Source organism: Cupressus sempervirens, chromosome 5, assembly GCF_028749045.1.
Source record: "Cupressus sempervirens isolate cs-2001-9-10 chromosome 5, ASM2874904v1, whole genome shotgun sequence".
NCBI classification, from domain to species: domain Eukaryota; kingdom Viridiplantae; phylum Streptophyta; class Pinopsida; order Cupressales; family Cupressaceae; genus Cupressus; species Cupressus sempervirens.
In genome coordinates this window covers 461,036,916-461,063,378 of record NC_143122.1, presented here as the reverse complement: position 1 = coordinate 461,063,378, position 26,463 = coordinate 461,036,916, and the positions used below count along the sequence as shown (strand labels likewise).

At 35.6% G+C, this 26,463-nt stretch overlaps 1 protein-coding gene across 1 annotated transcript in view; it reads left to right on the top strand.

Annotated features, from left to right (window-relative positions):
• Positions 1–5,576: 5,576 nt before the first annotated feature.
• Positions 5,577–26,463, top strand: part of RCF3 (RNA-binding KH domain-containing protein) — a 72,468-nt gene continuing 51,581 nt past the window's right edge. The window contains exons 1-2 of the mRNA XM_089831294.1: positions 5,577–6,479; positions 18,131–18,622. Coding sequence (XP_089687420.1) covers positions 5,748–6,479; positions 18,131–18,622 — 1,224 coding nt within the window. The 5' untranslated portion in view covers positions 5,577–5,747. The remainder of the gene's footprint in view (positions 6,480–18,130; positions 18,623–26,463) is intronic.

Below are 26,463 nucleotides of genomic sequence, written 5' to 3'. Positions count from 1 at the left end.
AACATGTTTTGTGATGACATCTGGTTATCCAGTATTTGGACATATTCTTTGATCATGTTGGATGTGGATTTAATGCTATGGTTATTTACTTCATTATTGCTTTGTTATGCTTTATGCGAAAATGAGTAATGTAAATAGATTATTTCAGTATATTGAATAGATGGTTAAATTAGGTATTTAATGCATTTATTGCTTTGGCTAAGTTATTATATGCAATTGCACTTGATTGTGTATTTTAGTGTGCATGATTTATATCCCTAGCAGTGGCACATGGAGTTAGTGATTCAACTGTTCATCTTTTACCAATTTTGCCCTTGTATGGTTGATGTATCTTATTTAATTTTTTAATTAAACCTTCCAGTGATTTGATAAATCCAGACTCATTTGCATAATGTGATTAGACCAATGAACTTGTCTATGAATTTAGAGTTTCGCACTGTCACAAAGTTGTTAAGGCTTTCTGTGATTTTTTGTTTAAGGGTTTTTCGACTTTATTTTAATTAATTTTAATTTCTGACAGCGTTGTCATAAATGACTTCCAATTACTTGGAATAGCCTATTTTTGTTCAGGTCAATTCAGGATTTAACTAGTTCTCCTGGCTATTTGACCTAATCCATTATTCACTCAAAAAGTGAATAAGTATCCAAAAAGGAATTTAATTCCTCACTTCTCACTTTTGAATTAGAAAGTTTGAGAGTAAAACCCAAAATCCTCTTCATGAGAAATTACAGTTATGTTCGTTGTGGGAGCTACAGGTGTGGGCTCATCGCGAGATCGGTCTCGTTGGATCCATCTCGGGGAGACCTTGGATTATCACAATTTTCGACTACTTTTGCAAGATTTTTATTTTATGGTTTAGATTCTCGTTTTGCCCTTTTGGCTACAAGGAAAGGCTCTACTGTTTTATTGTTTCGGCTTTGTTTCTACTTTTGTTTTTGGTAGCCCTTTGTTAGGAGGCTAAGAACTAGTGTTCTCCTCTGTTTCTATATGTTAGCTCTACCCGGTTGGGTGGGTATAAGCATTTCCTTGTTTTCTAGGATGAGGGTTTGGGGTTTTGCACCGTTATGTTGGTTGTTTTTGCATATAGACTCCAAATCCATATTTTATTTGATATTTGTGGCTTTTGTGCCCTAAGACCAAATGGGTTTTAATTTTAAAGTTTCTGAGTTTTGAGATTTTTACCTTGATTTGTGTGCTGCCTAGTTTTCTTAGGTTTTCTTGGCATGATGTTGGTCATGGACTTGGATTATTCGTAGGATGTCAGTCAGACCTTTGTTGCATCTTTATGTTTACAGTGGGATGCGTGCCACATCTGTACTCTTAATATTGTGTTTAGTTGAGTGATTTTATATCTAGTGTTATTATTTCGGATCAAACCCTTGTTGTCATTGCATGGATGGTAGGATTCGTGTAGAATACATACTCCTAGATTGAGGTCAGTTGAGTGAGTCCATGATGTTTGGTCTTGTTGCTTCATTACTAGGATTCGTGTAGAACCCATCCTCCTAGATTGAGGCCAGTTGAGTGAGTTCATGATGTATGGTATTATTATTTCTTGGGATTCATGTAGAATCAGTCCTCCTGAGCCTATCTTCAGTTGAGTGATATTTTTCCCTGTGTTCCCATCCAGTCCTTGTGTTATGATCTTGGTGATGGTGGTGCACCACACACAAGTACGTATGCGTACATTTGTTGGGTGACTTACGAGGCTTGATCTTCTTCGGTACTTCTAGGAGTTATGATCATTTGGGGTTGGGTTGGGAATGTGCATGCCTACAAGCACTCATTATTGGATGAGCATGGGTAGGGTAGGGTAGCATATGGAGGGGGCTTCTATCTCCATAGCTTGGTGTCCATGCTCAGTGCGTTTGCATGCAAAAAATTTAATTAGGTGATAACTAAATAAAACATTGGGTGTACTAAAACTTAAGATATTAAAATGTTTAGTGTGAGAGCCTTCTGTTGGGGAATTGAGCCACACGATCCAAGCTTGGGCCCTACGATGCCAAGTGACTCTCCATGATGTCAACCCCTACATAGTAACCCATTAAGTGTCTGACCAAGACCTATAGTACTTGTATTGTCTCATGATCTTGGTTTTAGTCATCATTACTGTTTGGCATGAGTGTTAGCTATGGACTTTGTGCTCTATGTGTGTTTGTGGTTGGATCATTATCTCCATCAGCATGGTGGGAGTGGACCTATAGGTTTCACGTGGTTGGAAGGCATAGCTACCTATACCATTGCTGGGGATCAGAGTATAGAGATGATCTATTATCCCAATGCGACTGTTGCTAGATGTTTTTACTTGGTACTTCGAGTTCCGGAGTATGCTCTCTTATGATTTATGCTTTCATTGGAATTCTTGTATATCATGTTTAGATGATGTTAGTTTATTGACGCGTTTCCTTATTATGATGTTTAACATATGATTAGATGATGTTATCTGCTTAGTTGGAGTATATATTGCTTTCAATTAGCATGTTAAATTTTTGTTCTTATGATGTTATTACGATTTAGTAGTGACGTCCTTATAAGATAGCTCTAATTATCTAGTTGGTAGTTTGGGAAGTTACATGCATGGGATGGCTAGGGCCTTCGATATCCCATGATGCTATTACGGTTGGGAGGAAACACACACTTAGTTTGGTTGTTTCAATTCATTATGATGTTGCTTTTGCTCATTGCGATGTTACTTTTAGTACATTCTTTTATTGCTTTATTTTAGATGGTTGTTGTAGTTTCCATATTGCACTTATGGGGAATTAATGGTCAAAGAAAGGAAAGAGAGATGAGGTAAATATAGAAAAATAATCATTTGGGGTTGGAATAAAAAAAATGTTGATGATGGAAGAGAGGGAGGGAGGGACATATAGGGGGTGGGGTAAATGAGGAGGAATAGATGGTGAGATTTGGGAGGGGGGAGAATAAAGGGTTTTTAATGGGAGAGAGATGTTAGACAGATAGAGAGTGGGAGAGAGAGATAGGAGAGGGAGAGGGTGAGAGATGTAAGTTGGAGATGTGTGTTAATTAGGTGCAAGAAATGGTTAGAACGAGATAGTGAATGTTGTGTTAGAGAGATTAGAGAGAGAAGGGGAAGGAGGAGAGATATGAGGTAAAGGAAATAATTAGGTCATCAGAGAGAGGATAAAAAAATTGAATATACCCATAAACCAAATTATATTGTAACACTAATATAAAATCAAATTATTTCCCTAAACCTAATTGAAAACTGAACTATCCACTAAACCAAAATTGAACACTAACCTTAACCCTAATTGAATACTATACAATATTGAGTCCTAAACTATACATTAAATTAGTAATATAATCTAGACCCCTAAGTGTGTTTCTATATTTTATCCTATAAAAATCAACTTCTATATATAATCTAGACACTAACACAATGCCGAATTAAAATTTTATTCTTAGGACCTTCTCCTTTAGATGCTACTATATATATATATATATATATATATATATATATATATATATAGAAAGAAAGCCTAGAGATATCTAGGCTTTAATTTACTTTTATAAAAAAAAAATTATAGTTAAAAATTAAAGCCTTGATATCTCTCGACTTTCTTTATATATATTATGTAATATATAATATAATATATTGATATTATATAATATATAATGTATATAGCTAGTATTATATTTTTGAAAGAGTATTAATATCTTATTATGTAAAAATATTGTATGAATAATATTTTTTATTCAGATATTTTATTATTAGGTTAGAATATCGTACAATTATTTTATGAATGTCAAGCTTTGTGTCTCTTATAATTATATTTGTAAATGAGTAATATTATATTAATAATTTTTTAATTTAAATAAAATATTAACACTAATTATAATAGTAGCAAGATATTTATTTGATTAATTAGAAATTATATTTAAAATATTCTCTAACTTTTAACTTTACTAGTCTAATTAAACTATTATAGTTACCACAAATACTTGCCACTATGTGGCACTTGTTTAACTTGTTCTTTATCCTCAGACTACAACTATAGGCCTATGTTTGTTTGTATCTACTCATTTGGATAAAAGTTAATTTTTTTTTGACACTTTTATTTTTGAATGTGCCACTTACCAAGATATCAATGCCCAATATGAAAACAACCTAAATGACGGAAGCAAGCCTTCACAAAACTATGAATTCTTGGTAAAGATCAATAATAGAGAACCTAGAGAATGACTTACCAAGGATTCTTGATCCCTTAGGTGGATGATATTATAATTTCTCTTTTTGAGTGCAATTCAATTCCAACATTCATTTTTTATACGTTAAAAGAATTAGATATATATACATTTATATAAAAATCCAAAGTAAAATAAAGAAAATTATAGAGTTAAAAAAATCTCTTTTTTCTATAAGGTAATAGAGACATTTTTATTAATAAAATAAAATTTAGATATTACACTATCATAAAATTCATCTCCAACTCACAACTTCACCCATTCAATACTAAACTAATATAATATTTCTACCTTATAGATTTATTATAGACAAAAAAATTCCATTTTCCAAATCAGTCATACCAACATCTTTTAAGTCAACTATCATCATTAAAACAAATTAAAATTAAGAAAGAACAACTCTATCAACATTTCAACAAAATATAGAAAAAACATAATTCATTTTTCTTTTTGTCACCATTGTTGAGTGTTTAAATGAAGATGGTCTTGTAACCACTCTTTCATCTCGAAAAGATAGTTTAATATTCATGAAACAACTTGTCGAACTCCGTAAATCAATTCTTTTTCTATATAAGAATTGACGAGTGTTCCAAACTTCTTAAAATCTAAACAAAGAGACACTATATAGTTAGAAGACTATAGTTTAATATCCACTAGACGGCTTGCAAACCTCAGTAAATCAATTCATTTTCTATATACAAATTGATGATAGATAGATAGATAGATAAAATTTTAACGTTCACGAGGCCAAAAATAGCCTATGGGACAGCAAGACAACTCAAGCAGACTTAAGTAGCGCTGTTCGCCTCTTGTGTAGACTAATGACGAGCCCCCCCAATTGCTCAATGTACTCTTCGTTGAACAGGTTATGCCAAGAACTGTCACATATAGTATCCGCAAACTTATCCCTGCGATCCTTGTAGGCCTCACATTCTAGAATAAATGCTCCCAATTTCTGAATATCTAAACAAAAAGATAGTATCTACTCCGAACTTATCTGAAATACAGATTTATAAAAAACTTTTCACTACTACAGTAAAGACAACTCAAAATCATTGGCGATAAAAAAAATGTGAAAAGAAGAGCACAATGGCAAGCAAAATTGACAGTGAGCTGACCGAGAACATGAAGTTTAAAAAAAGAACAATTGATTTATCTCCTACGTGTCGGCGAACAAGAAAGGAATGGAAAGGGGGGCAGAAGAAGCAAGGTGGAATCAATGGAGAAATGGGTCAGTGCGGGCAGATGGAGCCCCTTGATCTGCAGACCGTCCGATTGAGATAAAAGAGCACGGGATTTACGCGAGATCCGCAGCAATTGAACTTCGGCGATTATAAGTAGGAGGAGGAGAATCATGATGAGCATGCCACGACACGCGAACAACCAGAAGAGCTCAAGACTCACAGTCTCAGCTTCTCTTCACTTTTTTCCCCAATCGATCTCGCCCCGCATGTGTAAAGCGGGGTAGCCCAGATGATCTAGAAGCAGGTCAGAGGTTCCATTCCCGGCACAGAGAAACAAACTGTAAAATTCCATGGAAAGGTCTCGATCCAAACGCTCCTACTATGATGACAACAACAGTGATGACTATAACAACAATACCATCAGTAACAATCCAAATTCAAACAAACGCTACCAGTCCTCCTCCTATTTCTCTTCACGCCATCCTCCACCAGGAAGACTGTACAGGCCCTCGCACCAACAGCATCACTACCATTATGACAATCTGAGTACTCCTCACAGCATATGCTTCCGCATTCTGTGCCCAGATGCCAAGGCAGGCAGCGTGATCGGGAAAGGGGGCAGCATAATCAGCAGCTTGAGACGGGAGACAGGCGCCAGAATAAATGTTCAGAATTTGATTCAGGGGGACGATGAGCGCGTCATCGAGGTTTATGAAACATCACATTCTCACTCTCCCTCGCGGAGACTCGATCCCGACGCCTCCGGGCTCTCTCTTTCCCCTGCGCAGGACGCGCTGCTCAAAATACATTCCAGAATCAACGATGAAGGGAATAATAATACTAGTAATAACAATAGTAACAATGGCCATCATGCTAATAATAATGGGAATTACGAGGACGAGGATCACAACCGTAGGATTACCACGAGGCTCGTTGTGCCACGTAATCATGTGGGGTGCTTGCTTGGGAAGGGGGGGAAGATTATTGAGCAAATGCGGGAGGATACCAAGACTCAAATACGGATTTTGCCCAGAGATCAATCATTGCCAAGATGTGTTGCATCTACTGAAGAAATTGTACAGGTCAGCTACTACATTAGCTTTCTTCTTTGCTTTAGGGAGATCGGCAAACTCTAAATTTCTGGGCATTTTGAGATTGAGGTTTTTAATTGTGCTCGCTTTGGGTTACTTTTGTTGTTTGACATAAGGCTGAAACATAAAGATCGTATTTTGCAGTTCCTTCTTGAGATAACCCAGTACTTGGAGTATAAGAGCTTCATTGTAGCAAGAGATGGGCTTTTTCATTTTACCTCAAACACTATAGGAGTAAACATGGCTACTGGGATCCAAGCCTTGCTCGACATAGCTAAAATGTAGTATTCTAATTACTAAACTATAGCCAACTGTTATTAAATTTATGCATCTTAGTTTTTGACTTCCTGACTAAGATCCTTATAAACTCAGTCTTCTCCATCCCTTGCGTTTTGTTTGTTCTTGTCTGCCAATAAAGATAATTGTGGGGATTTGTTTTTGAATGTTCTGTTTGCTGACTTGGTATACGAGGTCTACCTGCATTTTCTAATTTCTCCATGTTTTGGGGTTTGGGGTTTTAAGTGTGCCTTAGTACAGTATTCTTTGTTGCTGGATCAAAAATTGAAATGCAAAGGTTATTTTTTAAAATGTCCTCAAATACACACCAATCTGGTGCTAGGGATCTGTTTCAACTTTCTTCTTGTTTGCATTTTCTAAACTTGTCCATATTATCATTTTGGGACTTAGCATTCAACGTGCCGCATGGGACCTGCTTCAACCCATCTGCGTTTTCTAAACTACTATTTTATTTTGGGGCCTATGGTTCTTAATACTCTCCCTTGGTTTTGTTGTGGTATGCAAAGAAACTGTTAAAATGGTTTTTATAAGGTCCTTGCCTAGCCAACATAGCAGCTTTGTAAAATGATTTTTCAAGGTCCTTGCGTAGCCAACATAGCAACTTTGTGCATGAGACTCTCCTTCCATGCTCTGTGATTTTCCAAATTTGTCCATTTTCGGGGGAGTTTATTTCTTAATTGTGCTCTCTTAGGCTAGACTTTGCTGTTGGATGAAGGGTAAAGTATAAGAGTAAGAATTTTCTATGTGTTGGCCTAGTTTGCAAATCAACTTGCCATATGAGATACCTTGTGGCCAAGCTTGAGTGAACCAAGCTTGCCCTTGCCAAATTTCATTGTTTATTAGGCATGTTGCCCTGCCAGAGAATTTATGTCTTATTTTGCAGTTGAACTTGAACTCAGGCATCATATTGAGTGCATTTTGGGGCCTCCAGTTTAAATTCTTCACCGGTAGGAAAGTTATGTTGTTGGATGTACTGATGAAAGTTAAATCTGTGTTTTTTAAAAGGTCTTGGCCTAGCTAATCCTCCAACTTGGAGTATTCAGAGAGAAAACTTGCAGGTCAGATGATCTGAGCTTGCAGTGAGTTGTAGCCAAACTTGCTAATTCTACGCATTCAACTCAGCAGATGTGCCGGAAATGTGGAATAAACATTATGAAAATACACAGTTGCTCATTTTAGAAATTATGAAAATGGTGAGCGCTATGGTCCATGTGGTTTCAAAAGTTTTTCTTTTGGTGGGGACACCACCCCTTGACCCCACTGTATTTAGAATCTGTGAGGGGCACTGCCCCCAGATCCTCACGAGGAGTGCTGTGCCCCCAGACTGTGACAAGGGGCAAAGGGGCAAAGCTCTCAATCCTCCTCTTCACTCATTTGATACATTTGGTAGCTGTATTCTTCTTCAATTTATGTTGTTTTTGAAAGCTTAATATTTTGTTTTGAAGTTACTAAGTTTTACAGAGTTAGAAAAGTCCGAGCTGAGTCCAAGTTGAGTCTGAGTCTGGCAACTATGCCTTATAGTATGTGAACATTGACATCCTCAGGTTTTTTTTCCATGATGTAGGACTTTGTTTTGTTTGGTCTTCTGTTTTAAATTTTTAATCTCCTGGAGTTTTCTATTTGTCCTTTGCACAGACCACTTTCTGGCCTAGTTTTGTTCGAGACATAAATGCTAGTCCTATTTGTAAATCATTCTTGAGACCAGTCACTGATACATTTGTCATCCCATTCTAGTGTCAGTTTTTGGCTATTTGCATCCTAAACTGCTCTTTTAGCCTCCATATAGGACAAGTTTTACTTGTTAGTTTGCTTTTATGTCCTGGAATCTTTGGATTGTCTTTTGTGCTAATCACTTAAAATTTACTTTTAGTGGTTAGTTTCTCTGTGATATGTTACTGCAACTTCTATTGGTAGTCATCCACAAGAGAAGCCTTATACTTTATTTGTCAAATATACAGATTTTTATAGCTTTTCCAATTGAAGTTATATTTGCATCTGTTATTCGCATAACAAGTTGGATAGTGATAAGTAAGCTTTGTTATGTGACAATTCTTATATGTTCATGATCTAGACACTCATGGAGAATGTGACCTTGCTTGCTTGTGTTGTGCCAGTATTTCTTATTCCTTCTTTACTCTTTACTTTGCTCCACCTCTATCAACATTTTTGTAAATAATTTCTACTATCAGTGGTTCACAATTATCATCCCTAGGACACGTTCTCACATGTTTTCTGCAATTGTCTTTTTAAGCTGAGGATAATATTGACCACTCTTTTGAAGTGTCAGGGGAGACTCAGGTCATTGTCTTTGTAATTTTGGTAAGGGGTTGTCAGCAAACTACCTTTTTGAAGGTTATTAGTAGCTTTTATGCCCATTTTTCCATGATTTTTTAATATTTTGTTTTGACCTTCAACTGTTTTAAAAATAAATTTAGTCAGTGAATTCATTTCATCCATTAGTAACACCTTTTTAATTTATTTCACTTGTATTAGGTCTCAATGTCTGTAAAGTTTCTATAAATTCTGTCTGATCAGACTGAGATAATAACTTCTATGATGCTTGCTGAAGATGATCTTATCATCTTTGATATTCAGACTTGTATGAAGTAATGGCAATAATATAAATATTATTCTGAAATGTTTTTGTCTCTGCAAGTATTCATATAAGACAGAATTGCTTAAAGGAGCAGACTATATTTCTTTGTGTGTCCTTTATCTACAATTATACCTAGACTATATTTCTTTGTGTGTCCTTTATCTGCAATTATACCTTATATATATATATATATGACAACCAAAGGGCATGTCCTTTGAAGGGACATGACCCTATCTAGGTCGGTCCTTAATAGTACTCCCATAATCGACACTCAATGGAGAATACGATTTGTAAAGATGTTAACTAACTTAGTTAAGTATTATCCTTAATAACCACTATCCCTAAAGAGACACCGATAATGCCTAAGAAGGAAGATATATATATTTAATGCTAGATAAGATCTGTGTGATCTGTATAATCAGATCAGCATGAAATCGAAGTTATACTTTTAACACTCCCTCTTAACTTGATAATCATATTGAGAGATAACATATCTAGCAACATCAATTAAGATGAATAAGCATAGATTGATACTCTATATCTATCTGAATCTTCTAAGCATGTGGTATCATAGAACACATGACACTCAGTCATATTACCATCTTGTGGTATGACTTGTCACTTATACTAGTGATGACAGTATTGCGTGGAATGCAATACGTAGAATAAAATCCAAAGAATGATTAAATTCTTCATTTATCCAAGTTGTGACTCATAGGTATTGGCAATCCTATATCACAACATGATCCTAAGTTAAGATCTACCAGAACACAGGATAAACTCGGGAGAATAATAAAATTGTTCCTTTATCCAAATTGTGACTCATAGGTGTAGCTGTTGGAAGCACGAATGCTGATGATACTTCTATGGGGGAGTATTGTAGAAACATGATTAGATCATTATCATGATGATATGTTACATTCATGACTGTGTTTGTCATTGATGTCAACATAGCAGTTTTCTGTGGTATTTGACAAAAGAATAGCGGCAAAGATCAAGTTGGTACGGATAGATCATTGAGCATTTTCACTAAGCGAGTTTAAACGAAGATACTACTAAGTGTCTAGTATATGCAGCTAACCTCGGAAGCATAAGATATTTAGTATGGAAGAAGTTATGCAAGTTTTGGTGAAAATTGTTCTGAGATAGAGTTTACAAAAGCATGTTCTGGTAAACTTGTTATATCTCTTAGCAGAATTGATATTATAAGAAGCCGAAGTTAAAGATGCGTCGAAGACATTCTGGAGATGATGTGGCTAAGCTCACTCGTCATGATGTCACATGTACGCAAAGTTATTCAAGTTACAAGGTGAAAGATTAATGTTATCGCTAAGTGTAATGTGTTCTTAATGAGGTTCCATAATAATTAATTGAGAAGGTGTAATAATTGACTCAGGGAATTGTTTTATGGATTTGGTATAAAGGAAGGACATTTTCCTTTATCATGTATGGGATGTATGTATGATTGCAAAAAGCACGAAGAGTGGAATGTGAAGATAAGTAGAGTAGAGCAAAGTTGGAGAGAACTTCGTTGTCGAGGTTTTATTGTGAGATTCGAGGTTTGATATTTGGATCCAAGGTTCGTGACTTGGTCTACAAGGTCAAACAAATTGGTCCGGTTGACAGGACAAGGGAAAGAGGTTAAAGCACAGTACAGACAATTATTTTGCAAGGAATAGTTGAGAGATCAGTTGGACAGTGAGTTCAGTGGTCTTGCCCCAGAAGCTGTTTGGACAGTGGGCCCTTTTGTCTTCTACGGCTCCTAACAAGGTTGGCACAACTTCTAACAGGGATTCAAAGTCTCCTAACAGAGACTCATATGTACTAAATGTTGTAATAGACTCCTCACAGGGTCCATCCTTTAACAAGGAATATTTATATTAGTACATCTTGTGGGCATCATTTCCACCGGCGTTTTCCCTCTGATCAAAGGTTTCCCTAGTTAACAAATCTGGTGTAATTGTGTATGTACATCTTGGTGTGGTTGTTGTTTACTTTGATTGAATGGTTAAGATTAATTAAGGTTTATAATTGTTTTAATTGGATAACTAATTCACCCCCCCTCTTAATTATCTTGGTGGACTATTGTTTCTAACAATAACAATGTCTACATCACAATGTGATCTTGAACTCATCTAGATTTGACAGTAGATCTCTATTGTTCAACACATTATCTAAGAGATCTTCATCTCTCATAATGTCTTTTATACAAGTATTCATTATCTCAAAGACAATCTCCTCTTAGATAATGAATACAAATGGTGGAACCCATAACAGTTAATAGCCTGACAATAAAAATTATTTTAATAATAATTTAAAGAATACAAATGTATTACAATTCAACCATACCAAGTCTTTTCTTGAAGTGGTCTATCTTCACTCGAGAAAGAGGTTTGGTAAGAATATTTGCTATCTGATTTGAAGTGCAAATGTATTCTAATTTTACAGTATTCCTATCTACTATATCTCTTACATAATGGTAAGGAATTTCAATATGCTTGGACCTGTCATAAAAAACTGGATTCACAGAAAACTTGATGGAACTCTGATTATCACAATGAGTAATTGTAGGATTCATGGCTTGAACAAATAGTCCCACAAGTAACTTTCTAAGCCAAACTACTTCCCGAGAGGCTATTGCTGCTGCAATGTATATAGCTTCTGTGGAACTTTGTGCTATTGACAATTGCTTTCTGCATATCCATGATATCATTGCTGAGCCTAAACTGAAACAACATCTTGAAGTGCTTTTCCTATCAGTAACGCTTCTAGCCCAATCTGAGTCTGTGTACCCATGAAGGTCCAATTCAACTTTCTCATACTTGAGCCCAAGGTTAAGAGCTTTGTAAGTATCTCATAATGTGTTTGACTGCAACTAGGTGAATCTCCTTTGGCTCACACATAAACTGACTTAAGGCATTAATAGCATAGCAAATATTAGGTCTTGTATTTACCAAGTACATAAGGGACCCAATCATTTGTCTGTAAAGAGTAGAATCTGTGGAAGGTGATTTTGTTGTTGCTTCCTTAAGTTTATGTAGATTAGTCTCCATTGGAGAAGGCATAAGCCCGCAGTTCCACATTCCAAATCTCTTGAAGATGTCTAATGTATACTTTCCTTGATTAAGCATGATGCTGTCAAAATTTTGCCATACTTCCAATCCTAGGAAGTAATGAAGGAGTCCTAAATCTTTCATCTCAAATTCTTTGATTAGATCTTTCTTGCATTGATCTATGAGATGATCATCACCTGTTATTAGTAAATCATCAACATACAGTATCAAAATTACCATATCATCTTTATCCCTTTTATAATATAGATTTGGATCAGCTTCATTCTTGGAGAATCCTAAGCCGGTGAGATACTTATCAATTCTTTCATACAAAGCCCTTGGAACCTATTTAAGCCCATAGAGAGCTTTCTTGAGCCTGCAAACAAAAACTTTAGGGTTATGAGTTTCAAATCCTTTAGGTTACTCCAAATATACCTCTTCTGTAATCTTTCTATTCAAAAATGCTGTTTTTACATCCATCTGATGTGCTTTCCATCCCTTCGATGTTGCAATAGCTAGGACTGCTCTTGCAGAGGTCTATTTGGCAACAAGAGCAAAGGTTTCTTCATAATCAATCCCCTCTTTCTGAGAGAATTCCCTGGCTATGAATTTGACTTTATATTTTTCAATACTATCATCAACAATATGCTTGATTTTAAATATCCACTTAGAAGAAACAACGGATTTTCCTTCAGGTCTTGGAACAATTTCCCAAACATCATTCTTCATAATGGATTGGTATTCTTCCGTCATGGCATCCTTCCAAGTTGTATGTTTAATAGCATCTGAAATATTGATTGGTTCTGATTTAGACAAATTATTCATGTTTGCTGCATAACTAGAAAATCTTTTGGTTCTTTTGCTTTCTTTGAAGGTTCCAGATGGTGCAATGAAGTTTTATGCTTCCTCTATTGTCTTAATGGCCCAAAGTGGTCTTTTATTTGAATTTTGAGTTTCCTCAAGATTGAGATTTTGAATTTCATCTTCAATTTCTTGAATGTTCTCCCTCTGAAACTTAGATTTAGTATTTTCTTTAGAACTAGGCAAGGGAGAGGGATCTCCAAAATTTAGGGCTCTATTGAATGTTAAATCTTCGTCAAATATTACATGCCTACTAAGTTCAATATTTTTTTGACCAGGTATGAAAATCCTATATGCTTTAGATGTTTCACTACACCCAACAAAAATACCTTTCCTCCAGGAGGGTTCTAACTTAGTTCTCTTTTCTTTTGGAACATGCATATATACTGGGCACCCAAAATCCTAAGATGACTTATATTAGGTTTAACCTTAGTAAATACTTCTTCAAGAGTTTTATCTCTAAGGTAGGAGTGAGGACTTCTGTTTTGAATATAGACAACAGTACAAGAGGCTTCTGCCCAAAGATAAGATTCTAGATTTTGATCAAATATCATAGCTCTTGCAATTTCTACAATTGTTCTATTCTTCCTTTCTGCTACCTTGTTTTGTTGTGGATTATAAGGAACAGTATACTCTCTCTTAATTCCTATTTTTTTACAAAACTCTTTAAACAAATCTGATGTATATTCCCCTCCATTATTAGTCCTAAGAGATTTAATTTTGTGTCCCGATAAGTTCTCAGTTAAGGTTTTGAATTCTTTAAGTCTCTTAAAGATTTTTTCTGATTCTTTACATTTTAAGAAGTAACCTAAGTTTCCCTAGAGAAGTCATCTATAAAAAGTATATAGTACCAGAATTCTCCAAGAGAAGGAACAGACATAGGTCCACATAAATTTGAGTGGATTAATTCCAAAACATTGTTAGTTTTCCTAGTGCTATCGTGAAATGGACTTTTGGTGTTCTTACCCAGAGCACATCCTTTGCATATGCTTGAGTGATCTTTATTCAGCTTAGGTAAACTAGTAACCATCTTCTCCATAGTCGATAAGGTTTTGAAATTTAGATGTCCTAACCTTCTATGCCATATTTCGTTTATATTAGCAACTTCATGAATTAAGGTTTGAATAGGTTGACAAGGTTTTGTATTTAGCTCATACAAGTATCCCTTTCTTTGATCAATCAACTTTGCTTTCTTAAATGAGGAGTTCTTAGACCAGGTCATTACTTTACCGTCCATGAATGCAACATTATGTCCATCATCTTCAAGTGCTGTAACCGAGACTAGATTCCTTTTTATTCCTGGTACATAGAGTACTCCTTTGAGTTGTAGAGCACTACACGTCTTTAGTTTCAAGGTGCAATTCCCAATCCCTTTGATGGAATGAGCTGAAGTATCACCGATGGTAACTTCGCCATCAACTTCTTCTGATATAGAGTCTAGTGCTTCTTTCTATCCTGTAATGTGTCGAGATGATCCACTATCAATCACCCATGCTTTGCTAGATTCTTCATTTGATAGTGCAGAATACAATACACAATTCTCAGGATCATAGTTATCTTCTTTCCTAGTAATGTTTGTACAATTTACTTGCTGCTTTGTATCCTTAGGGCAATTAGATTTGTAGTGTCCAAATTTTTCACATTTGAAGCATTTTATTTTGGATAGATCTTTCTTAAGTTTGTCATTCTTTTGATTACCCTTATTCTTCTTGAAGTGCTTCTTCTTACCTTTATAGGAATTTGTGTTGAGAACATGAAGTTCTTCATTTTCAGTTTTCAACTTTCCTCCTTTCTTAAATTTTCTAGATTCCTCTTGAAGGCAATCTCCCTTAAGTCTATTGAAGTCAGGAAGATTGTCTCTAGCCCTTGTTCCTTGTGCGAATGTTTCCCATGAATTTGGTAACCCATATATAGCCGTTAGTTTTAGTTCCTTGTCTTCAATTATGGTCCCTATACTTGCAAGATCATCTCTTAGACTAGCAAACCTTAGGAAGTAAGAATTCATAGATTCTGCCTTCTTTATCTATATATGATTTAGCTGCCTTTTTAGTGCAAGGGTTCTAGTTGCATTGTTAACCTCATATGCATTTAATAATGCATTCATCATATCAAATGCTGTTTGATGTTTCATTAGCATAGGTACTATTTCATTTTTCACTCCATCTAATATGATTTACATGGCTTTCCTATTTCGTTTACTCTAGATAGTTCTATTAGGTTCAACAGCAGGTTGCTTGGATGTTGAGTCAATGAACTGTTTCACATCATTGTCTTCGAGAATCATCATGATTCTAAATTTCCAAGCAACAAAATGTTCTTTCCCATCAAATCTGACCTCGGGTCTGATTGTGCTTGCCATTGAAGATAGAAAGAAGTTGCTAGATATTCAAAGTCTGATTGTCAATTTGTAGAGCCTAGGTTCGACTACCAGAGCTCTGATACCATGTAAAGTTTCTATAAATTCTGTGTGATCAGACTGAGATAATAATTTCTATGATGCTTGCTGAAGATGATCTTTGATATTCAGACTTGTATGAAGTAATGTCAATAATATAAATATGATTGTGAAATGTTTTTGTCTCTGCAAGTATTTGTATAAGGCAGAATTGCTTAAAGGAGCAGACTATATTTCTTTGTGTGTCCTTTATCTACAATTATACCTTATATATATATGACAACCAAAGAGCATGTCCCTTGAAGGGACATGATCCTATCTAGGTTGGCCCTTAATAGTACTCCCCTAATTGGCGCTCAACGGAGAATATGATTTGTAAAGACATTAAATAACTTAGTTAAGTTTTATCCTTAATAACCACTATCCCTAAAGAGACACTGATAATGCCTAAGAAGGAAGATATATATATTTAATGCTAGATAAGATATGTGTGATCTGTATAATCAGATCAGCACGATAATCGAAATTACAGTTATAACAATGTCAAATGGAATGATTTAACCCAACTGCTTACATTTCTTTTGGCCACTGAGGGTCCAGATGTTTACACAGAGCACAAAATCTTGTTGGATTGGTACTTCTAGTTCTACTACATGTAAATGATGGCTGCCATAAAGTGCTTGGGTGTTTATGATTCCTTCATGAGCATTATAAACTCTTCAATGATGACCTCCTTCTTGCTTTATAACTCAGATGGTGGACTTCAATAGTGTGAAACTGCTTGCCCCACATCATACTATTCCCACAGGCTTTAAAGTTCTTGAGGATAGACACCTGATGTGTTCCTGTGATCACCTGAATCCAAAACATAGCCTGTATTCTCCTGACAAGTTTATTAATCCTCCTTATTTAGTCTCGGCTTTACATGTACAAATAAATGTTGGTTGTTATTTACTCGCTTCTCTCTTTGTTTCAGTTTATTCAAAATTTAAAATTCTAGGCGTTTCTTAATTTAGAAGTCTCCATGTTATGTACGAAGTAGATGGTACACAAGATGTAACAATGCTTCTCTTACAAGAGAATCAATTTCATTATCTTCTTCGTTCTATTACAGATTAAACGAAAAGATGTTTGTAATTAATTTGATTTGTAGAGCAATGATGTCTAACAATGAGTTTGGATTGCAAATCTTGGAGTCTATTATGTTTTGAAGTAAATCCATGACCCAGCTTGCAGAAATACCTTATATAAATCAGCTGATGCTGTACCGTACACTTCCCAGTGCCAAAGACAGTAATCTGTAGCTGTACTTTAACATTATCTTGGGTTATTGAATGTTGTTAGGGGAATGCTGATAAACTTGGTAGTGCTTTAGTTGGAGTAGGTCCACCTCAGCAGGAATAGGTCTGACATCTATTCAAGATTAGGTTTTAGCCTAACTTGAGATGATTAGATCTGGAATGGCAGTCGAAATAAATTCTATTGAGATTTATCCCTTCCTGGTGTTGAATTTAACTTATTTCATTTTAGATTTGTTTATTGTTTGAATGGCCTTAAATTTTTTGGGCGCTGTCTGATCAAATGGTGGATGTGATTGGAATGTCTAAATGCTCACATTTGTCTTTGCAATCACTGCTGTGGAACCATGTTTGGCATGTTGTCATGATGACTTTTGTCATGCTATATGCTCGGTTGTGTGTAATGGTGCTGTGAAGCAATGTATATTCAGGTTGGAATGATTTACCAACTCTTATTGAAGTTATTGCCATGCTGATTATTTCTCATTCGGTATTCTTTCATAGCATTCTGAGATGATTTTTTGTTCCTTTCTTTCCTTTTTTTTTTGTTTTAAAGCAACCTTCTTCCTTGTTCTGCATTTTATTAATGGGTTAAAAGGCATTGGGGTTTCTTATATGCTTTTTCTTAAGGTACATTTGACCATCTTATTCATTTTACTAAATTTGTAGACATGCAAATCTGAATGTGTAATAGCAATATTAAAAGCTCTGCCACTGTGTATTTGAGTGGTATGGATAAGAGGCATATGTTATACTCCTGCTTTTAAAACTCTACCAGTATTCTTGGTATATCACAACAGCCATTCTCTTATGCCATTGCAAATAAGGTGTATTACTATTGTCATTCTTTATTACAACGTGTTTGACCGGATGATTTAAATTGTAATTTCTGTTTTTTATCACAGCTTTATTCAACTTTGTGGAGCAAGAGTTCCTTTATTCATTCTGGTATAGCATATTGTTGTTATTGTTAGAGAACTAAATAGGTTACTAGCACTATTCCGATAAAATATTGCATGGTTGTAGAATTCAATTACATGTTTATAGATAAAAAATATTTGAAGCCGAGTAGCATTGATTGAACTTTCAACAATGCACACGAAATGTTTTCTCACATGGCCATCTTTTTTTTCTGCTTACAGGTTGTAGGTGAGTTGAATGCAGTGAAGAAAGCATTGAGAATTATTTCAACCCGATTGAAAGATAACCCCCCTAGAGAGCGTGGTCAACAAACCCCACATGGCAGAATATACTCACCTGAACATCGTTCTCCACCAAATGATGATGCTTTACCTTACGGAAATATAATATCACGTCGATCAGGTTTAGATCCTCCTGTGTCAGGAACAAGATCATCCGTGGCATTTAGTGGTAGTAGGAGCTCAAGTCACCATTCGAAACCTTCCGTATATACTTCTGATGTTTATGAGCCTCATGAAAATGATTATGAGCAATCCTTTTATAGCGAGGAGCTTGTGTTTCGAATTCTGTGTCCAAATGAAAAAATTGGGAGTGTCACTGGGGAGGATGGAGGCCGAATAAAATGGCTTCGTGAAGATGTTGGTGTGAATATTAAAATCACTGATCCTGTTCCTGGTTCAGAGGAAAGAATAATCATCATATCAGAGAATGAGGTACATTTAACAAATTGCTTTCTTAGAATTTGAAAATTTGTGTTGATCTTGAGACAAAACCTACAGTGGTAGGGTTATCTTATCGAGGATTATGACAATCTCATATTGTTAGATATGATATACATGCATTGACAACAATTCTCTATATATTACATGATAACATCAGGATATTAGGCATGCATGCAGATTTTTTATTTTGTGTTGATGAATCTTTTCTTGTAAGAAAATTTTCTCCACTCTCATAAGATCAAGGTAAACTGAGTTTTGAAAATAGAACAGAAATAGAATGAATTTTATTTAGAAGAGGAAATATTTGTTTGTTGGAATGGTCAAATGATCTTATGTTATTAAATAACTGGGCAAACTATACTCAGATCAAAGGATATAAGAGGCATATATATCATATGATAATATATATGGAACCACCTATGTAAAGATGATGAAATACATGGCTACTGAATTCTGCAGCATCATGTTATCAATTGGTTTTCTTGTCCTGTAGTTTGAATATTGTCTTTTTGGTAGAACTCTGATTTAAAAGACCACAAACATAGGAAGGGTGATTTCCATAAAGGATCCTTTGTAAAGTACAATGGTGGATCATATGAATTCTGAACTTTCTAGATATGCACACAGTCTATCTCTCAAAACTGGTGCCAACACATCAAATTCTTATTGAACAAATTTGAACTACATAGATAGAAATAATAAATTTTGATTGTTTTGTGGTTGATTGGCACGCACAAATAGTGGGGCTCAACTTTTGATCACATGGATCAATCAATATATTTGAATATTATAAGAACAAACAAGCTTTTATAGTAATGACACGTAATAAGTATGGTATTTAGTTATATCGATATCCATATGAATAATTAACTATATTCAATATTGAATAATGGCTAAATGGTGCTTTGGCTTTCCATTTGGTGAATCTAAATATATTTTGAGAGGCTTATGTAAGGTTAGGCAATATGAAATATTAACAATAACAGATTTCCACAATCCATTTGTAAAGTGCTAAGTTTTCTGGATTCGATTGTGTTTGTTTATTTCATCAACGTTTCGGATCACACTACATGATCCATCATCAGGATAAAAAAGTGCAGGATAGTAAGATATGCAGACTGGACCTTTCTCAAGAATTATAAGAAGAGAAGGGGGAAGTTCGTAAAACCATGCAATACCAAAAAATAGAAAAAAAGGTACACACACCAAAAAATATAAAAAAGAAGAAATAAAAGAAAAAGGTTAAAAAAGAAAGAATTAAAAAACTAAAAAGAAGAAAAAAATAGGAACAAAAAATAGCTACATATATATAGAAACAACAATTAATATATATATATATAAAATAGTTATTAATATATTGGCTATTATATAATAATATAGCTATATGTGTAATGTATAGCTATGTAAACACTTACAATCGCTAATGGATTATAATATAGCCATATAAATGAAAAAATATAAAGAAAACACGATATAATATATATATATATATATATATATATATATATATATATATATATGTGAAATAAGTGAAATATACATGACATATATATATATATATATAAAGGGCTAAAAAACAACAATCTATAAGAACACAATTTTATGTATAAGGGGAAATAAAAATGACCAATACTAAATAGTGAAATGAATAAAAATAAATAAGGAGGAGGAAAATGTCCAAGCTACCATGCATGTAGGGATAAAAATTCTTACATGCTTTGTAGCCTTGATAAAAAGGAAAGAACAGAAGAATCGGCAGGAGGACGCACAAAAAAGAGAGGTGATAACCACGAGAAAAAATAAACAATACTAGAGACAAAAGGACACTAAAACAAAAGTTAACAAGCAACCAAGGGGCCTAAGCACCAAACCCACTCACAAGAAAGAAGCAAGAAGTGTGCAAGAGAGAGAGAGAGAGGAGAGAGAGAGAGAGAGAGAGAGAGAGAGAGAACACTGCACACCATGGAAGAAGTAACAAGCACCCAGAAGGAAAGAGGAGAAGAGAGGGGGAAGGAGAAGAGGAAAACGTCAAACAAAAGAACGAGAAGAGCAAGCAAGAAGGGAAACCGAGAAAGCATCAAGGGTGGTGGAGTCTGTTGAGCGTGCTAGAATGGAGGATGTCAAGGGTATCAAGCAAGGGGCGCCACGAATGGTTAATGGACCACCCATCATCCCGATTGAGGTTAATGGGATGATAGCTAATGGCAATAGCCTCTTTTAACTTCGTCTTGAAATGATTGTCCTCTTTTGATAGGATTTTGGTATTCTCCAAACAAATATGATGCTTGGTGGAAGTTGAGCGCTCAGCTAGGGCGGATTTTTGTATCCTCTCATGCTTGATGTCAGTACTATGCTCTCGGATCCTCGTGATGACAGAGCGACTAGTTTCACCTATGTAGGGCATGCCACACGAGCACTCAATCTTGTAGACCCCTGAGTCTAGAAGAGAGTTTTTTGAATCCTTGAGCGGGGGGATACAATTTCTTAACTTAGAAAGGGGTTTGAAGGCCACCCGGATGCCCTTTCTGGTCAAGATTTTGCCAATTTTTTGGGAGATGCCCTCCACAAAAGGAAGAGAAGCGAGAAGGGGAGGTGGGTTAGCGGAGATCTTATGACTGTTGCTAGAAAGATAAGAGGACTTGGCTTGGGTGAGGGCCTTAGAGATTTGCTTATGAGAGTACCCGTTGAACTTAAAAACTTGGCGCAGATGATCAAGCTCTTGGGGTAAGTTATCAACATCGCAAATTCTATAGGCTCTAAGGGAAAGAGTCTTGAGGATACCAACTTTTTGGGATGGGTGGTGGTGGGAAGAAGAATGGAGGTATAAATCGGTGTGGGTGGCTTTACGGTACACTCGACGACCGAAGGTACCATCAGGCTTCTTCATGATGAGGACGTCGAGGAAGGGCAGCTGGTTGTCAGATTCAAGCTCCTTGGTGATATGAAATATGTCCCTCTTATACAGTAAATAATAATTAACTTTAAAAATGCTGACAGATAAGACAACATTCAATCCCAGAAAGTGGAGAGAGAATGCGTGGTGGATGGCAATCATTATCAAAATGAAATTAATGCAAGAAAGTGAGAAATATGGCCAACTGATTTTCATTTGGTTTTGAAGTAAACCACCAATCATGAAACCTTCTCGATCCCTACTTTTTGTAGAGTACGATATTAGGATAATGTGCATTTATTTCATATGTAAATGCACTTTTAAAATGTATGTACTTATTGATAATATTTATGAGAACCATTATTTTAACTATCATAACACCTTTCTTTAATGGTGAATGTGAAAAAATATTACTCATGTTAATGAAGTTCTCAGAACAAACGTTTTGTAAATGTATCTGCTACTTGCTCTTGATCTAGTACACAAAAATTGATAATGTTGAGATTAATTTAAGGTTCAACGGGAATCCAAATCCATATGATTCCGATTTTTAAGATGAGTTTGGTGGATTTTATGGTTATTTGTTGTTATGTGGTCGACTTAATCATCTGGCAAGCTAGTTTGAGAGTATTGAGGTAAAATTAGATTGCTTCTTCACATTCAACATGATTCAAGTTAGTACACAAGTTTTTAAGGTTGAATCCTTGCAAACAGATTTAGTGGTTAAATTGAATCCTTGCAAACAGATTTCGTTATATCTAGGAAAAATTGCGTACACACAAATTGAAAAGATATCATCATCTTGAACCACCCAATCCAAAATGGGTATTGTAAGCCAATGAATGGTCTCTATGTTAGTTTCTAGGTAAAATTGTGTGCATACAAATTTAAAAGATATCAACATTTTGAACCACCCAATTGAAATTTAAAATGGTGTATTGTAAGCTACCAACTTGAGTAAGGTCATGTTACATACATAAGAGTAAACAAGCATATAACTTATAGAACATACAATGCAATCATGAATATAGTTTCCAGAAAGGTAGAGCATTTAGCCCATTCATCTTGATATGCAATGTGTATATGATAATTAACTGACGGTCCTAGACACATACAAAATGAGCACATATATAGTAGTTCTCAATTGGTTAAGATTACCAATTGTTAGGAACTGTCAACTACCCAACCACTTGTCTTGGATAACTAACAACCCAATTACAAACATAGTTTACTTGGCATATTCAGCCAGCTACCTTAGTCCCCCCAAAAGAGTGTCATCTTCTAGACAACTGAATTAAAAACGAGGCTATTTACAACAAAAACTACTGAGGACAAGGAGGGTGAGAGGATGTCCCTGACAAGTGGAGGATTCTGATATAGATATTGCTTCTGTAGTGGAGAGCTGCACCTATTTTATATGGGTCTTCAAGTCACGCTCAGCCACGAGCTTACGTTACCTTGATCCCTTAACCATGATTGTTGCCTCCAAGGTCAGCCTTAGTTTGCTCCAACATCTGGGCCGTGACCTCGTACTGCTGCTCCTTCCGAGCCAATTCCCTGCTCTGTACTGCCAACTAGTCATCTACTCTTGTGTTGAATCAATTGATCCTCTTGTTCAGTCAAGTTGGCTTCCCTAGCCATACAGTGCTCACATTCTATGGTGGTCAGCTGGGTCTGTTGGGCTAGCTGTTCTTGAAATTTGCTAATATGGTTTGACAATTCACCCCTAGCAATCTCTGCCTGCCGAAGTGTGCTCTCCCTGTCTGCACTAGTTTCCTCCAGAGGAGCTGTCACCTGCTTCAGTTGTTCAAAGATGTCCTTGAAGTACGCCTCTATGCATTTGGCCACACCTTTCCACTATAGAGGGTCTTGGTGGGTGCCATGCTGCTATCATGAGTTGTGTCTCTCAGTCGGCCATTCCTAGGATGTGAAAAATTGAAAAAACTCCCCCACACTCCACTTGCATGAATGCAAGGATCTTTTCAGCCTCAGCGACCACTTAGGGAGCAAGACTGATTTATCCATTTGGCGAGACAACTCTGCTACTACGTGTGCGACCAAAGCTATGTCTTCTGACTCCACCAAGTTTCTCTTTACTGTGACAAGTATGTTATGTAGGTCTGGTCTAGAAATCTTGATATGCATCCCCAAGTCTCGTTTTCACTAGATGACCCATCCGAATCCTCTCCTTATGGAGTGTTATTCTTTCTAGGCTGGAAAGTAATAGCATCCCTTCTGACATCCTCTACGGGCTCCCTTGGCTGATTAGCTTTGATCTCAGGTGATGGATCAATTCTGGGGACTGCTTCTCATGCTTGTGCTACTTGTTCTGCTTCCGTTGCATCAAGTGCTAGGGTTTCCAAGTTCTCAATAATTGCTTGGTTGAAAGTTAACATCGTGGTGCAACTCCATCAATAAGTTGGCACATCCTTTTTCTGAAAATCGATGGGTAGCCTAATTTGTTGTAATTGTAAGGCCACTGTTTTCCTTTGATGGTGGTTAGGTTAATAGATTTCCTGGTAAGCTGAGTGAAATGCAACAGACTGGATCTTTGATATGTCAGACACATTGGAATTTAGAATTCGGTTATATCATTTCTAATCATCTTCAGCTAGTTAGTCTCACAAATGCAGATTGGGGTTGGTTAGATGTTGGCAAGTTAAGAAGAGGTTATACCTTCAGTCTTAGGATGTGTGTAATATCATGGGTAAGCAAGAATCAACATATTCTTTCTGTTGCCTCAACCCACACTGTGTTGTTGCCAACCTATACACAAGTTCTTCCCCACCAGCAAATACAATACCTTCTGGCTACATCATGTAAATCTGATTTAGACTGCCATTTAAAAACTATATTAACATCAATATGAAACAGTTTCCAAAGTAAGCGGGAAGCAATGGCAATGTTTTACTTTTACCATCTTAGTGTAGATATCAATTCCATCTCTTCTTAGCTGGACAATTTTTTTGGTCAAAAACCTTGCTTTTGTGTTTGTCCTACACATCATCTGCCTTCGATTTGGTTTCATAAATTCATCGAGAAGAATATGATTTTTCATTTGGTGGCAGATCTTAAAGTGGCCAAGTTTCATTTCACATCCAAACATGATACCGAGCCTTCATTGCTATCTTCCATTTTGATTTTCCTCGTGCTATCCTCTACAGAGAACTCTTGTACATTGTTTAACAAAAGCTGAATCATCACCATCATTTAATGTGAGATTTTTATGCCACATGCAAAGCTTGAGTTGTCTTGACAGTAAAAAAAATATTCTTAAAGAGGGAAGGTCCAGATTTGAGATTCAAACTCAGAGAGAGGTAGGTTATGTGTGCCACACATTACAGTAGCACCTACGGTGCTTCCTACAAGCAGTATGTGCTATTAGCATATGGTGTAAAGTTTGCCTCTTGCCCGATTGTAGCTATGTGTACTGGGCAGTTCTCATTATGGCTTCTTGAAGCAACATTCAATCTGTATGGCATCCCATATAGTCTGATACTACTTTTGTTCCCTGGTGAAAAGGTCCAATATATACATCTAGAACGCACTATGCATCTCAAGAAAAACTGTTCATGTCTAAATCAGGACAATTAGGAACCTGTTTAAGAGCTAGATAAGCTTCCAAATCAGCCTTTGTAGAGGTCATTTCAGCTCCTAGATTGATCCCAACGCAATCTTGAACCAATTAAATATCCTGAGAAGTTGATAACTACTTATAGCAAGGCTAGTAGAAAAAAATATTATTAGAATCTGATCATTATTGGTTTTAAACTTTAACATAAGTCAGAGCTTTTGTTGTACTTCCCTAAAATTTGAAGTTTTGGAAATTTTTACCCTTTCCAAACAACATCCAAATTTTATGACATTTAACATAATATTGTTATTTCATAAAATATTGTTTTATTTTAAAATAATATTGAGCTACTTAGTTAAATTATTTAGCAGTGTTAAACTACATTGACAATTTCTTAGATATATAATTTACATTTAAAAATAAATAATTTATATAAGGCGAATTTAATGTTGATTTTTTTTCAACTTTTTACCCCTGACAAACTTCATCCAAATTTTATGATTGCCAAACTTGAAATTGAATTTGAAACTTGTGACTTCGGTTTTATCTTTGATTGAAAATGAAAACCACAATGGACCATCAGCATCTTCAAAATCAACATGATTTCTCAGCATTAGTGCTATAGCTTGTGCTGATGTGGGAGTTATTATAAAGGTACCCAAGGCATCTGCATGGGCATCAGTTTTGGATATTGCCAGTTTAGATGAAAAAGATGGCGCTGATGATAATGCTGTTAATGCTACCATTGCTGGCAAATGGCATTTCTTTAACTTCATGATTTTTAGATGCTATTACGTTCTGCTCAACTGCGTAAGTTTAGTCTAGCTAGCTCGCTGATAGAACAGTTGACGGTGATGTCTTACACTTTGGAAGTCTCTAAAAACATAGTTACTAGGAGATTCATACCCTGGTCCTTGGCACTTGTCTCTTGTATCAGATATGAGGATCCACCTAGATGTTAGGAAGAATTTCCTTAGTTTCTTTATATGTCTCACAAAATAATAACTTGACAATTCGAAAACTTCCTTTAGACATTCTTAAATGCTATAGATATATATATATTGAAATGTTTTTTTCCTTCCAGTGCTGATATCTGGTTGCAAGGTGTAAAAGAATAGAGAAAGGCACTAATATATGTGTATTTTTATACCTTTTATTGAGATCTGAAAGCTAATTTCTGATTGAACTCTTTAATTAAAGCCCAAAGAGGTACATGAGAAGAGAAATGCTAAAATATTAAAATGGCTTAAGATTTCTATTACACTGGTATTTTATCAATTGATTGTGTCTTTGAGTACAGTCAGAACCTGTTTTTGAAATAATGATGTTTCCATTTCATTCCTTGACGTCTTTCTCAAGGTGAGT